Raw genomic sequence first — 14,172 nt, 5'->3', positions numbered from 1 at the left:
TCCGAAAACGGAGAACTCAATACTACAGAAAACCGAGAGGACTATAGAAAGTGGAGGGGTGAAATCAAAAAAGAAATTAGGAAAGCAAAGAGAGGGCATGAAAGAATATTGGCAAGCAAAATCAAGGTGAACCCAAAGATGTTTTATCTTTACATTAAGAGTAAGAGGATAACTAAGGAGAGAGTAGGGCCCCTAAAAGACCAAAAAGGTAATCTATGTGTCGGAGTGGAAGGTATTGGTATGGTTCTTAATGAACACTTTGCATCTGTCTTCACAAAAGAAGGGGACAATGCTGATATTGTAGTTAAGGAGGAGGAGTGTAAATATTGGATGTGATCAAAATAGGGAGAGAGGAAGTATTAATGGGATTAGAATCCTTGAAAGTTGATAGATCACCAGGGCCAGATGAAATGTATCCTAGGCTTAAAAGAAGCAAGAGAGGAAATAGCAGAGCGTCTGACCACCATTTTCCAGTCCTCACTGGATACAGGTGTGGTGCCGGAGGATTGGAGAATTGCTAATGTTGTACCTCTGTTTAAATAGAGAGCAAAGGATAGACCGAATACTTGCAGGCCAGTCATTCTAACCTCAGTAGTGGGCAAATTATTGGAATCTATTCTGTGAGACAGGATAAACTGTCACTTAGAAAGGCACAGGTTAATCAAGGATAGTCAGCATGGATTTGTTAAGGGAAGATCTTGTTTGACCAACTTATCAAATTTTTTGAAGAAGTAACAAGGAAGTTAGATGAGGGTAGTGCAGTTGATGTGATCTACATGGATTTTAGCAAGGCTTTTGATGAGGCCCCACATGGCAGACTGGTTAAAAAAAATAAAATCCCATGGGATCCAGGGAAATGCAGCAAAGTGGATACAAAATTGGCTCAGTGGCAGGAAACAAAGGGTAATTGTTGACTCGTGTTTTAGCGACTGGAGGGCTGTTTCCAGTGGCATTCCACAGGGCTCAGTACTGGGTCCCCTGCTTTTTGTGGTTATATTCACGATTTGGATGTAAATGTAGGAGGCATGATCAAGAAGTTTGCGGATGACACAAAGATTGGCTGTGTGGTAGATAGCGAGGAGGATAGCTGTAGGCTGCAGGAAGATACTGATGGTCTGGTCAGATGGGCAGAAAAGTGGCAAATGGAATTCAACTTGGAGAAGCGTGAGGTGATGCATTTGGGAGGTCAAACAAACAAGGCATAGGAATACACGATTAATGGGAAAATACTGAGACGCGTAGAGGAAGTAAGGGACGTTGGAGTGAATGTCCACAGATCCTTGCAGATAGCAGGACAGGTCGATAAGGTGGTTAAGAAGGCATATGGAATCCTTTCCTTTATTAGCCGAGGTATAGAATACAAGAGCAGGGAGGTTATGCTGGAACTGTATAACTCATGGTTAGGTAACTTGAGTACTGTGTGCAGTTTTGGTCACCTCATTACAGAAAGGATGTAATTGCACTGGAGAGGGTACAGAGGAGATTTACAAGGATGTTGTCAGGACTGGAATAATGCAGCTATGAGGAAAGATTGGATAGGCAGGGGTTGTTCTCCTTGGAACAGAGAAGGCTGAGAGGAGATCTGATTGAAATGTACAAAATTTTGAGGGGCCTGGGTAGAGTGAATGTTAAGGGTCTATTCACTTTAGCAGAGAGGTCAATGACGAGGGGGTGTGGTTTTAAAGTGATTGGTAGAAAAATTAGAGGGGAGATGAGAAAAAGCTTTTTCACCCAGAGGGTGGTGATGGTCTGGAACACTGCCTGAAAGGGTAGTTGAGGCAGAGACCATCAACTCATTCAAAAGAAGTCTGGAGCTGCACCTCAAGTAAGCGGCAGGGCTACGGACCAAATGCTGGAAGGGGAATTAGAATAGGTGGATCGTTTTTCGGGCCGGCACACACATGATGGACCAAGTGGCCTCTTTCTGTGCCTTAAACCTTCTATGATTCTAGAAGATCCTGAGGGGTCTTGATGGGGTGGATGTGGAAAGGATGCTCCCTCTTGTGTGAGAATCTAGAACTAGGGCTCACTGTTTAAAAATAAGGGTCGCTCATTTAAGACAGAGATGAGGAGAAATCTTTTCTCTGAGGGTTGTGAGTCTTTGGAACTCTCTTCCTCAAAAGGTGGTGGAAACAGAATCTTTGAATATTTTTAAAGCAGAGGTAGATAGACTCTTGATAAGCAAGGGGGTGAAAGATTATCAGGGGTAGGCGGGAATGTGGAGTTGAGGTTACAGTCAGATCAGCCATGATCTTGTTGAATGGCAGAGCAAGCTTGAGGGGCTGAGTGGCCTTCTCCTGCTCCTAATTCGTATGTTCATATGTAATTTGTGACTTGGCTGTGGTGCTCCAGCAGCCAAATAGAATGCCAAAAAGCTGGTCATGCTAGTGTGTGAAATATATGCATTTTGCCTTTGTAAAAGAGGTTAACCCATACCTTGTGTGATTACTGTGCTTAGATAGGATCTATGGTTTGGATTATTCTTCACTTGTGCCTCAAAATGGAATGCTGGTTAGAAAGGAGTTGACTTATTAGTTCTGAGTGGTATGCAAGAATCATTTTTTGGGATGAGAGGAATAACTTCCCAATATTATTCCACATTATGGAATATCATAAACTCTTACTTTAACAGTCTGAATCATACAAATATTCCTTTTTTAAATTTGATTTTCAGATTATAATTCTGCTATTGATCTAGGTTTACCACATATAGCCAATATTGTTAACGGTTCTCTCTTCAGGGGTTCTCTCTCTCTCCTCAAACCAATCCTTGACCCCACAGTTCTTGCAAACTATCGCCCCATCTCCAACCTCGCTTTGCTCTGCAAACTTGTTGTCACTCCCAAATCCATGCCATCTTTCCTGGAACTCCATGTTTGAATCCCTCCAATCAGGTTTCCTCTTCTGCCGTAGTACTGAAACAGTTCTAATCAAATTCACAAATGACATCCTATGTGACTGTGACAAAGGTAAACTATCCCTCCTTGTCCTTCACCTGTCTGCAGCCTTTGACACAGTTGACAACATCATCCTTCTCCAATGCCTCTCCACTGTTGTTGAACTGGGTGGGACTGCTCTCACCTGGTTCCATTCTTATCTATCTAATTGTAGCCAGAGTATCACTTGCAGTGGCTTCTCTACCTGCTCCTGCACTGTTACCTCTGGTGTCCCCCAAGGATTGATCGTTGGCTCCTCCTATTTCTCATTTAACTGCTGCCCTCAGTGTCATCATCTGAAAGCACAGTATTAGTTTTCACATGTACGTTGATGACACCCAGCTCTGGCTCACCACCATCTCTCTCAACTCCTCCAATGTTGCTAAATTATCAGATTGCTTATTCACCGTTCCGTATTGAATGAGCAGAAATTTCCTCCAATTAAATATTGCGAAGTCAATAATAAAAAATAATAACAAAAACATTGAAGCCAATGTTTTCGGTCCCTGCTCCAAACCCTGTATCCTAGTTACCGACTCCATCCCTCTCCCTGGCAACAGTCTGAGACTAAAGCAATCTGTTTGCATTTTTGACTCCGAGATGAGTTTCTAACCTCATATTTGTGTCGTCACTAAGACTGCCTATTCCCACCTCTGTAACATCGCCCGACTCTGCCCGTCTCAACTCATCTGCTGCTGAAACCTTCATTCATAGAATCGTAGAGTCATTAGGGCACAGAAGGAGGCCATTCGGCCCATCGATTCCATGCCGATTCTGTTTGGAGCAATCCAGTCAGTCCCATTCCCCTACTCTGTCCCCGTAGCCCTGCAAGTTTATTTCCCCCATGTTCCCATCCAATTTCCTTTTGAAATCATTGATTGTGCCCTTGTTACCTCTGGACTTGACTGTTCCAAAGCACTCCTGGCTGGTCTCCCACATTCTAACCGCTGTAAACTTGAAGTCATCTAAGACTCTGCTGTCCATGTCTTAACTTGCACTAAGGTGTGTGCTTGCACAGCTTCCCACTTGTTGGTGCATGCGCGGGAAAACGTCATCAGGTACCCGCTTCCCCCTACTCAGCTACTCTCTCCCGCCCCACTGGCCGCTCTCCCCCACAGCCTCTTGCTCCAGGCCTCAATATTTTCTACCCCTCTCCCAGGCCGATTGTTCGCTGCTTCTGCCTCCCACCTCCCACCCCACAGCCACTCCACTCTCCAGCCGCTCGCTCCCTGCTCTTCGCTTCCCCGCTCGCTCCCCTCTGCTCGCTTCCCCTTCTCCCCCCGGTCCGCTCCCAACCACCACCACCACCCCGCTCTCCAGCAGCTAGCTCTAGGCCGTGCCACTTCTGTCCTCTCGACCGCTTGCTCCTACGTCGGCCCATTGTCCCTCACGGCCCACCTTGCTTCTTCAGGTGGCACAGTGAGGAACTATCAAATATGGGAGCGAGTGGCCGAAAAGAGGGAAGTGGTGTGGCCCGGAGCTGCTGGAGGGAAGCGGGGAGCGAGTGGGATGGAGAGGGGGAAGCGAGGAGTGAGCGTCCGGAGAGCGGTGTAGGGGGGGGAGCAAGCAACCAGAGAGCAGGGAGTGGGGGGATATGGGGAGCAAGTGGCTGGAGAGCAGAATGGCGGGGGCGTTGAAAATGAGGAGCGGGCAGTGAGCAGTCGGAGAGTGGAGTGTGGGGGGGGTGGGGTCGTGGTGGAGCGAGGAGCAGTATCATACCAGAGTTCTTGTGTTGTCAAAAAAAATCAGAACAGTTCCAAGAAATGATACAAATGAAGCAGTGGCAGGAGCAGTGGGGGACTGTTGGGGGTGGGATGGAGGCGCCAATAGCAGCCTTTCAGGGGATTTTCGAGTTGAAGTTATTTTCTGTGATAAATTGAGCAGTGCCATTTTTAATTCTGGAAGCTGCCCGAACTTTGCAGACAGTGACGTTTCAGTGGAAGAGTCCACATTTGCGCATGTGCTAGTACTGTGGCATCTAGTGGTTATGTTGCCAGCAACATCGCCTTATTTATATTCTAAACACCCAAGTGACCCAAAAAGTGACAGTACTGACGTGGCCGCTGATAATGCCATTCCTACAAGATACTCCTCCTGTCTGTGGCAGTCGTCCTCATCGTGGAGATGCCGACGGGGCACCTCCAAAGCTGCTGCGCCAGCAACACTGTGGGGGCAGCCTCTGTCACAGGATATGACTGCACAGATGTTTCATCCGTGGTGGGCCATGGAGGAGGAGGATGATGACGGAGCACCATGAGGGGTGTCCCCCTCATCGCTATCTGTCACCTTCTGAGCCCTTTCACGGCGCCCTTGATCGCTGGGGCATCCACTCCATGCTTCTCTCTGCCATTTGCGCCACTGATAGGTCAGTGCTGCTGAATCTGGCATGCATCTGGTACATGTTAGTGCGCTGTTCCTGCATCCACTCTGAGTGATGCAGCACATGGCTCTCCAAGTGGTTGGACACTCTCTCAAGGGAGGAGCTTATGAGCTCAAAGCACTGGAGCAGATGAGATGAATGGACTCCTGCATTCCACTCTCACCCCATGGCTCCGCAGAGTCTCTGGTAGCTCCGATACGTGGGCACACACCTCGTGCTGGTTCTCTAGGGAGAGCCGCCTGTTCTGTGACTCCTAAAGCAATGAATCTCCACAATGCTGAGCAGGGGTGCAATTGTCCTCCATCCTTCAAGGGGTATTGGCCACAGTTGGCTGTGCCTCCTCCCAAAAGAGATAGATAACAAAGGACCGCTCCAGTCAAAGCCCCCAATCAAAATATACGATTCTGATTGTGGTGGGAGAAACACACTGTTAATTCAATCCCGTCCCTCCACAGATCGCCTAACATAAATTTAAAACTTTCCAAATTAAAGAAAGACCCAGCCAAATTGTACCATTTTATTATCCCCCGAATGAGGCTAACTAAACCAGGCACCTTTAAATCAACAAATTAACAATTTAATTTAAAAAACTAAATTTTTAAACACTACTAAGATATAAACAACATTTAAAATAGAAAAGATTAGAGTCTTTGCAAATTTATGTTCCTGCTGGAGGTGAAAAGTCCAAGGTTGCTTGAAGTCCTCACAGCCGTCCGATGGGGAGAAAAAGGTTCTTCAACAGTTGAACAGTCCATAGTCTAATTCCAGCAGTAAGTGATGCTTTCCTTCTCCAGCGATGACCACAGTAGATCAACAACTTGCAACCACTTTCAATAGAATCAATCTGGCTTTAGAATTTTGAGGGATAAAAGATTGTCACCGTCTAACTTCCCTTCCTTCAGTTTAAATTATCAGAGATCTCTATTTTGGCTTGACTTTTTTTTTAGAATTTTGAGAGAATAATAAATAAACAGACTAAACGCTTTTCCTTCAGTTTAAATGGTCTGTTTCTCCTTTCAGGTACTAACACACAGCTGTCTCTCTGTTTCTCCTGTTAGAACTGACTGTTTTCCACTATAAGCCAGTTCAAAATTAAATTGTAACAAATGTATCTCTCGATGCTCAGTCCAGGTGGCTGTATCCAAGGTAACGAGAATGCAACCTTTGAATCAGTCTTTAGAGCTTACTGCCTTAAAGCAGTATGGCTCTTTTTCCAGCCTTAAAGGCACACCGCATTCTTCCCGGAAAAAAAAAGACAGGATCATAAGGGGCATCCGGGGGTCGCAAAGAGTTCTCCTCACCCTGTTCCACCTCTCCAATGACGCACAAGGACCCATCAAGGTGCGAGCGTCTGCTCTGGTGGAGGGTACGCTTGTAAGATGTGACAGTGCAGGCTCCGAGGTCTCTTCCTTCTCTGACTCCTCAGGAGCTTGTTCTCTGAGCATGGACTCCTGTTACTCTACCGCTTGCCCTGTGAGAGTCATAACAAGATGTTGATGGGAGATCTGGACAGTCAATAGATGCTTCTGCTGCTTAAAGCAAAAAGATGACAGCTTATGCATTAACAACTCGTGGCACAGGGAACATTGCCACGCATCCCTTGAACATGAAGATGTTGAAATCTTTTCACGCTATCTGCTACAGACTCCTGCTTCTCTTTCCCCAGCGTCCCTGTGGCTGCGCAACTCCTCTCTCATGGTGAGGAGAACTCTGTGCCTCCCCAGGATGCCCCTCTCTTTTACACTGTGGTGACTGCTGACCGGGAAGCATACCAGCTGCGCCCTTTTGGCACTCACCTTGCCAGGCCTAAGAAGGTCATTGAAGCATTTACGGCACTGCACCCAGTTCCTCCTCACCATTCCTCTGCTGCTGATCTCGTGTGCCACCTTCAGTCATGCTCTCTTGGTGAGTCTTCTGTTGTCACTGGCAGGGAAGACAATGCTCCTGTGTGCAGTCACCGCCTCCAGCAAGTTGTCAGAAAAACAGTGGTGGGGGGGAGCTCAGCAGCTGCCTCGGTACATGGGCCTTCCGAGCCCACTAGTCATGGCTGCTACCCGCTCTTTAAATCAGGCCCACTGCTGCCTTAGTTTTGACTCCTTCCTAAGTCTGCTGCCGCTAATTGGGTGGCAAACTCCACTCCAGGCCAATTAAAGTCTTGCTGATTAAAAATTGTGATGAGTGTGCATTTCTGCACTGGCACAGGGTAGGGACCCAGAAGTCATTGCAATGTCAGGGTTCCAACCCGCGATTTAAAATCTCGCCCAATATCTCGTGGTGTAAAGCCTGGCTACCCGACTCGACCCCGACCAAACCCAACTGCACTTGTCGGGTTCGGTTCAGGTCAGATCTGTATTCTGCATCCAGCATTCGGAGTCTGGTCAGGCTGGACTGTACTATTTTGTTTCATATTGTTTTCATTTTTATCTATATTTAATATATTATGTTTGTTATTTTCGGGTCGGGCATTTAAAAAAATTAAAGGACTCGGGCCTGGGTCGGGTTCGGGTTGGCTGTTGTCAGGTCGGGCCTGAGTCAGGTTTTAATCTTATACCAAGCCAGGCTTTAGCTCAGTATCATATTTTGTTTTATAATGCTCCTGTGAAACATTCTGGGAAGTTTTGTTGTGTTAAAGGTACTATACAAATATAAGTTGTTATCCATTTCGTTTTTAAATCAGATTCATGTCTTTAATCATGAATACTTGTGGAACATTACAATTTATTAATGCCATTTACTAATGCCACAATTGGTGAATTGACCGCAATACCTTAAGGTTCAGTTTAATGAGAAAAGTGAGTAATTGCTGTTGAGGCACATTCAGAACGTGAGCTGATTTACAAATTGAAAACGTGGCAGCAGACACATAGGTCATTTTAATCCGCAAAGAACAGGTGGATTAGGTTCAAGTTTGAGAAGTAAATTTTTTTTAAGTTTCAAACCCAAAACAAACGCATTTCAAGCCTGGCAGGTTTCCCAGGCCTCAGGAAGCTCGGTCGCTGAAAGGAGGTGATGACCGCTAGATGGAATAGGTAAGTGCCTTTCTGGTACTGCTTGTGGGCCAAGAGGACAGGGATGCTGCCCCGGCCCACCAAGCTACCTTGTTAACCTCCCCAGCAATCAGACCCCCTCTCTCCCTCCCCTCCACCTCCCACTGTGATCCAATGGCTTCCCCAGCCTGTGATCTTCTCCATGGGCCCCCCAATCTTCTCTGCCCTTAACTCCACCTGATCTCTCCAGCGCCCCCCACCTATGATTTCCGCTCCCCCCCGCCCCCACCATCCCCCAACCTCTGATCCACAATCTCACCAAGCTGCCACATCAATGTCCTCCTTGGTTGCAACCTCATGCCGCAGGCCTATCCTCTCAATAGCCAGCTCGCCTGCCCCTCATTCTGGCTGGCTACAGCTGGGCAACAGATTCCAAAAATTCCAACATCACCTGAGGGGAAACCCTACCTGCAGGATTCCCAACTGCAAAACTACTCCCACCAGCAACCTCGTTCCCTCCTCACCTCCCCATAGCCCCATAAATGCCGGGGCCATATAGTTTTTAATCTTACAATAAAGACCAACTTAACCTGTGTACAAATACTAATTCCACAGTTGAAACCGTAATAGATCATTACATTTATTGTGATATCTTAGTACACTTAGTACTTTTCAGTTATTAGATTGGCTGGTTTTACATTCTGAATGTTAATCAACAGAAACGTTCTTTTCAAATCATATTGATGGCCTTTTATATTCACAGAAATGCTTTCCAGATTAATTTAATGTTTATCAGGGGAGGTATTGTTCTCTAGATTCTCTGCCTAAATGTGGTTTGTCATTATGTTCTTTATAAAGGTAGACTTGAACCAAAATTGAACGAAAGGAATATATACTGAAGTGGTTATGTTTCTGTGATAGTGTCTTTTGCTGGAGATGCGCAGAGATTTCTTACTGAGGAACCTGCAGGATGCCCTGTTGGAGACAGAACATCAGCTAAGCATGCTTAGGGATAAGATAAAGGGGTATTTATTTGATTTTAATGAATTCTGCAGAAAGTTGTCTATTATTTGTCTTATAACTATAGACTGATTACATTTGAACAGAATGAATCTATGCCTCATTAAACTCTATTTATAGACTGTGCTGTCATCAAACTAACCAATCAGAGTTCTAAACTTTAACTACCCAAATTTCTGACAATCATGTTCATTTTTTAGCTTTGGCTGCTTAGGAGTAGCTTTTCTTTTTTGGTTCCATTAAGGGCCACTGGTTAGGCTGCACAGAGACCATGCGTTCCTTAATGCAATCAAGGGGAGCCCAGTTTTGGAAAGGGAGCCTCAAACAAGTTTTGGGCCCATAGTTTACTTATGCAAAGAGCCTAATGCATGTTTCAGGCATGGGCCTTGGACATCCCTTTTACTGCCTTTACCAAAATACAGGGCAACGCACTTTTGACACAATGTTTAAGAACATAAGAACTAGGAGCAGGAATAGACCATAGGGTCCCTCGAGCCTGCTCCACCATTTAATAAGATCATGGCTGATCCTCGACCTCAACTCCACTTTTATGCCTGATCCACATATGCCTTGATTCCCTTATTATTCCAAAAGTCTAATCGATCTTAGCCTTGAATATACTCAATGACTGAGCATCCAGAGTCATCTGGGATAGAGAATTACAAAGATTTACAGACATCTGAGCGAAGAAATTTCTCCTCATCTCAGTCTAAAATGACCGACCTCTTACCCTGAGACTCTTTCAGCCAAGGGAAACAGCCTCTCAGCTTCTACCCTATCTAGCCTCTCAGAATCTTGTGTGTTTGAATGAGTTCGCACCTCATTCTTCAAAACTCTAGAGATGTAGGCCCATTCTACTCAATATTTCCTCATAGGATAGCCCTCTCATCCTGGGACTCAATCTAGTTGCACCAACTGTAAGACAAGTATATCCTTTCTTAGGTATGAAGACTACAATTGTATGCAGTACTCCAAGTGTGGTCTCACCAAAGTCCAGTACAATTGCAGCAAGACCTGCTGAGTCTTGAACTCCAACCCCCCCCGCAATAAAGACCAACATGCCATTTGCCTTCTTAATGCCTTGCTGTACCTTCATGTAAACTTTCTGTGTTACTTGTGCAAGGACACCCAAATCCCTCTGAACGCCAACATTTAATAGTTTCTCACCATTTAAAATATTCTGTTTTTCTATTCTTCCTACCAAAGCGAATAACCTCAGGAGCCCTGCCACCTTCCGGCCTCTGCTGAAATTAAGTCCAGGTGGGAAGGCCTGTGAACAGCCTTCCTACTGCACTGCGAGTTGAGGCCCTGAAGTGGGTGATTAATGTCCAATTAAGGGTCTCATCCCACTGCCACTGCAATTAGCCCGGCTGTGGCCAAGCCTATCACTGCACAGGAAGCACGGCAAGAATAACCATGCAGGTTGTTTGCCAGCTCCTGTGGTTTGGGGGGGTGGGGGGGGGGTGGTGGGGGTGGGTGGCAGTGGTGGGTGGTGGTCCCTCGTTAAAAGGCACAGTGCCTGAACAAGGGACCCGGCATCGCAAAGTGGGGCCTGCTGAGAGCCATCCCTTGCCCTTGTTGCCGACCCCCCTACACCCACCTCCCCCGCGGCCACCACTCCATGAGACCCCTCCCACCCTGACCTATCTGTGGCCTCTGTCCAACATTGCTTCTAGGCCTCGGGTGGGTGCTCCACTGGCAGCAGCCACCACCTCCGTGGGACTTCCGTCGCCGGGGTCCTTGATCCCGTAGAAGGCCCGCCACTGTCCAATTAAGTGCCTAATTGGCACTTGATTCAGCGGGCTTCCCACAGAAGGGGCGATGTGGTGTTCTCAGCAGTGCTTTTGCCGGAGGTCAATACCCCCATCGCCTGGATAAAATCCTGGCCTTTGTGTCCTGCTCACAGCTTACTTTCTGCCCTTGCTTTGTATTCGCAGTATAGTATGAGAGAGGCTTGAAAAACGGGTGTGGCATCATTGAGATCCTAGGCTGAGATGTTTACTTTGTACACATATACACTACCCTTAAATTGCAGGCAGATTGCTGACCCATCACAGATCCCGGCTGCGATAAACAAGTGGGAAGCTGTTGCTGCTGATCTCAGAAGTAAAATTGAATACACAAAGGTATGTACTTGTCTAAATTTTAATTTATTTTTTTCTTTTCATAGAGTATTATAATTTTGTAAATAGATCTAAATTAATAATTTGAATCTATTCAAATTGTCATTAATATATACCTATAAATTTCATCCTTATTTTGATGCTTTTCTGAAAAATCTTGAACTGTGTGTTGCTATGGTATCCTAGCTACAATTTTAGCAAAAAACAGGTTATATAAGCAGACCCACATCTCTTACGAACTAAAACTTTCAACCTTATACATGCCTTGTAAGGGAGTAATGCACAAGAGTGACAGTTAGCCCTTTGTTATCTTTTGTGCATGGAATTACATAGCATATTCAGCCCAATCAGTCTATACCAGCATTTAGAATCGTAGGGCTGGATTTTGTTCCCAGGCCAATGTCGGGTTCCGTGGTGGGGGTGGGGTGGGGGGGGGAGAGAATTGTCAGGCCCGATCTTCCTGGTGGCCCCTCCCCCCCTGCTATGCAATGGGACCTGAGTTACTATGTTTAAATAATACGTTTCCATGACCGCAGTGATCTTACCTTCAGTTCCCGATCCTCAGCATGACAAGCAGCACTCAGGCACCTTCACTTTCCCATCCAGGGAAAGCTGGCACCATCCAGGTGGTGAAGGGGTAAACTCTGCACTCTGGTGGGTAGGAGGAAGGAGATAAACTCTGCACTCTGAAGGGTGGGGGTGCGGGGAAGGGGTGTAAGCTGCACTCTGATGTGTGGGGGGAGGAGGTAAACTCAGCATTCTGATGGGTGGGGGGAGGAGGTAAACTCGGCACTCTGATGGGTGGGGGGCAGAGGTAAACTCAGCACTCTGATGGGTGGGGGGAGGAAGTGAACTCAGCATACTGATGGGTGGGGGGAAGAAGTGAACTCAGCACTAATGGGTGGGGGGAGGAAGTGAACTCAGCACTAATGGGTGGGGGGAGGAAGTGAACTCAGCACTAATGGGTGGGGGGAGGAAGTGAACTCAGCACTAATGGGTGGGGGGAGGAAGTGAACTCAGCACTAATGGGTGGGGGGAGGAAGTGAACTCAGCACTCTGAAGGGTGGGGGGAGGAAGTGAACTCAGCACTCTGAAGGGTGGGGGGAGGAAGTGAACTCAGCACTCTGAAGGGTGGGGGGAGGAGGTGAACTCAGCACTCTGATGGGTGGGGGGAGGAGGTGAACTCAGCACTCTGATGGGTGGGGGGAGGAGGTGAACTCAGCACTCTGATGGGTGGGGGGAGGAGGTGAACTCAGCACTCTGATGGGTGGGGGGAGGAGGTGAACTCAGCACTCTGATGGGTGGGGGGAGGAGGTGAACTCAGCACTCTGATGGGTGGGGGGAGGAGGTGAACTCAGCACTCTGATGGGTGGGGGGAGGAGGTGAACTCAGCACTCTGATGGGTGGGGGGAGGAGGTGAACTCAGCACTCTGATGGGTGGGGGGAGGAGGTGAACTCAGCACTCTGATGGGTGGGGGGAGGAGGTGAACTCAGCACTCTGATGGGTGGGGGGAGGAGGTGAACTCAGCACTCTGATGGGTGGGGGGAGGAGGTGAACTCAGCACTCTGATGGGTGGGGGGAGGAGGTGAACTCAGCACTCTGATGGGTGGGGGGAGGAGGTGAACTCAGCACTCTGATGGGTGGGGGGAGGAGGTGAACTCAGCACTCTGATGGGTGGGGGGAGGAGGTGAACTCAGCACTCTGATGGGTGGGGGGAGGAGGTGAACTCAGCACTCTGATGGGTGGGGGGAGGAGGTGAACTCAGCACTCTGATGGGTGGGGGGAGGAGGTGAACTCAGCACTCTGATGGGTGGGGGGAGGAGGTGAACTCAGCACTCTGATGGGTGGGGGGAGGAGGTGAACTTCAGCACTCTGATGGGTGGGGGGAGGAGGTGAACTCAGCACTCTGATGGGTGGGGGGAGGAGGTGAACTCAGCACTCTGATGGGTGGGGGGAGGAGGTGAACTCAGCACTCTGATGGGTGGGGGGAGGAGGTGAACTCAGCACTCTGATGGGTGGGGGGAGGAGGTGAACTCAGCACTCTGATGGGTGGGGGGAGGAGGTGAACTCAGCACTCTGATGGGTGGGGGGAGGAGGTGAACTCAGCACTCTGATGGGTGGGGGGAGGAGGTGAACTCAGCACTCTGATGGGTGGGGGGAGGAGGTGAACTCAGCACTCTGATGGGTGGGGGGAGGAGGTGAACTCAGCACTCTGATGGGTGGGGGGAGGAGGTGAACTCAGCACTCTGATGGGTGGGGGGAGGAGGTGAACTCAGCACTCTGATGGGTGGGGGGAGGAGGTGAACTCAGCACTCTGATGGGTGGGGGGAGGAGGTGAACTCAGCACTCTGATGGGTGGGGGGAGGAGGTGAACTCAGCACTCTGATGGGTGGGGGGAGGAGGTGAACTCAGCACTCTGATGGGTGGGGGGAGGAGGTGAACTCAGCACTCTGATGGGTGGGGGGAGGAGGTGAACTCAGCACTCTGATGGGTGGGGGGAGGAGGTGAACTCAGCACTCTGATGGGTGGGGGGAGGAGGTGAACTCAGCACTCTGATGGGTGGGGGGAGGAGGTGAACTCAGCACTCTGATGGGTGGGGGGAGGAGGTGAACTCAGCACTCTGATGGGTGGGGGGAGGAGGTGAACTCAGCACTCTGATGGGTGGGGGGAGGAGGTGAACTCAGCACTCTGATGGGTGGGGGGAGGAGGTGAACTCAGCACTCTG

The 14,172-nt window shown here is 48.3% G+C and overlaps 1 protein-coding gene across 3 annotated transcripts in view; it reads left to right on the top strand.

Moving 5' to 3' along the window:
* LOC137374581 (E3 ubiquitin-protein ligase DZIP3-like) overlaps nucleotides 1-14,172 on the top strand; it is a 200,254-nt gene that overhangs the window by 148,276 nt on the left and 37,806 nt on the right. For all 3 annotated transcript variants that reach the window (XM_068040905.1, XM_068040904.1, XM_068040903.1), the window contains exons 19-20: nucleotides 9,225-9,328; nucleotides 11,359-11,449. In XM_068040905.1, the coding sequence (XP_067897006.1) occupies nucleotides 9,225-9,328; nucleotides 11,359-11,449 (195 nt within the window). The remainder of the gene's footprint in view (nucleotides 1-9,224; nucleotides 9,329-11,358; nucleotides 11,450-14,172) is intronic.

This window comes from Heterodontus francisci, chromosome 10 (genome assembly GCF_036365525.1).
Source record: "Heterodontus francisci isolate sHetFra1 chromosome 10, sHetFra1.hap1, whole genome shotgun sequence".
In the NCBI taxonomy this organism is placed as follows: Eukaryota; Metazoa; Chordata; class Chondrichthyes; order Heterodontiformes; family Heterodontidae; genus Heterodontus; species Heterodontus francisci.
This window is presented reverse-complemented; position numbering and strand designations above follow the sequence as displayed.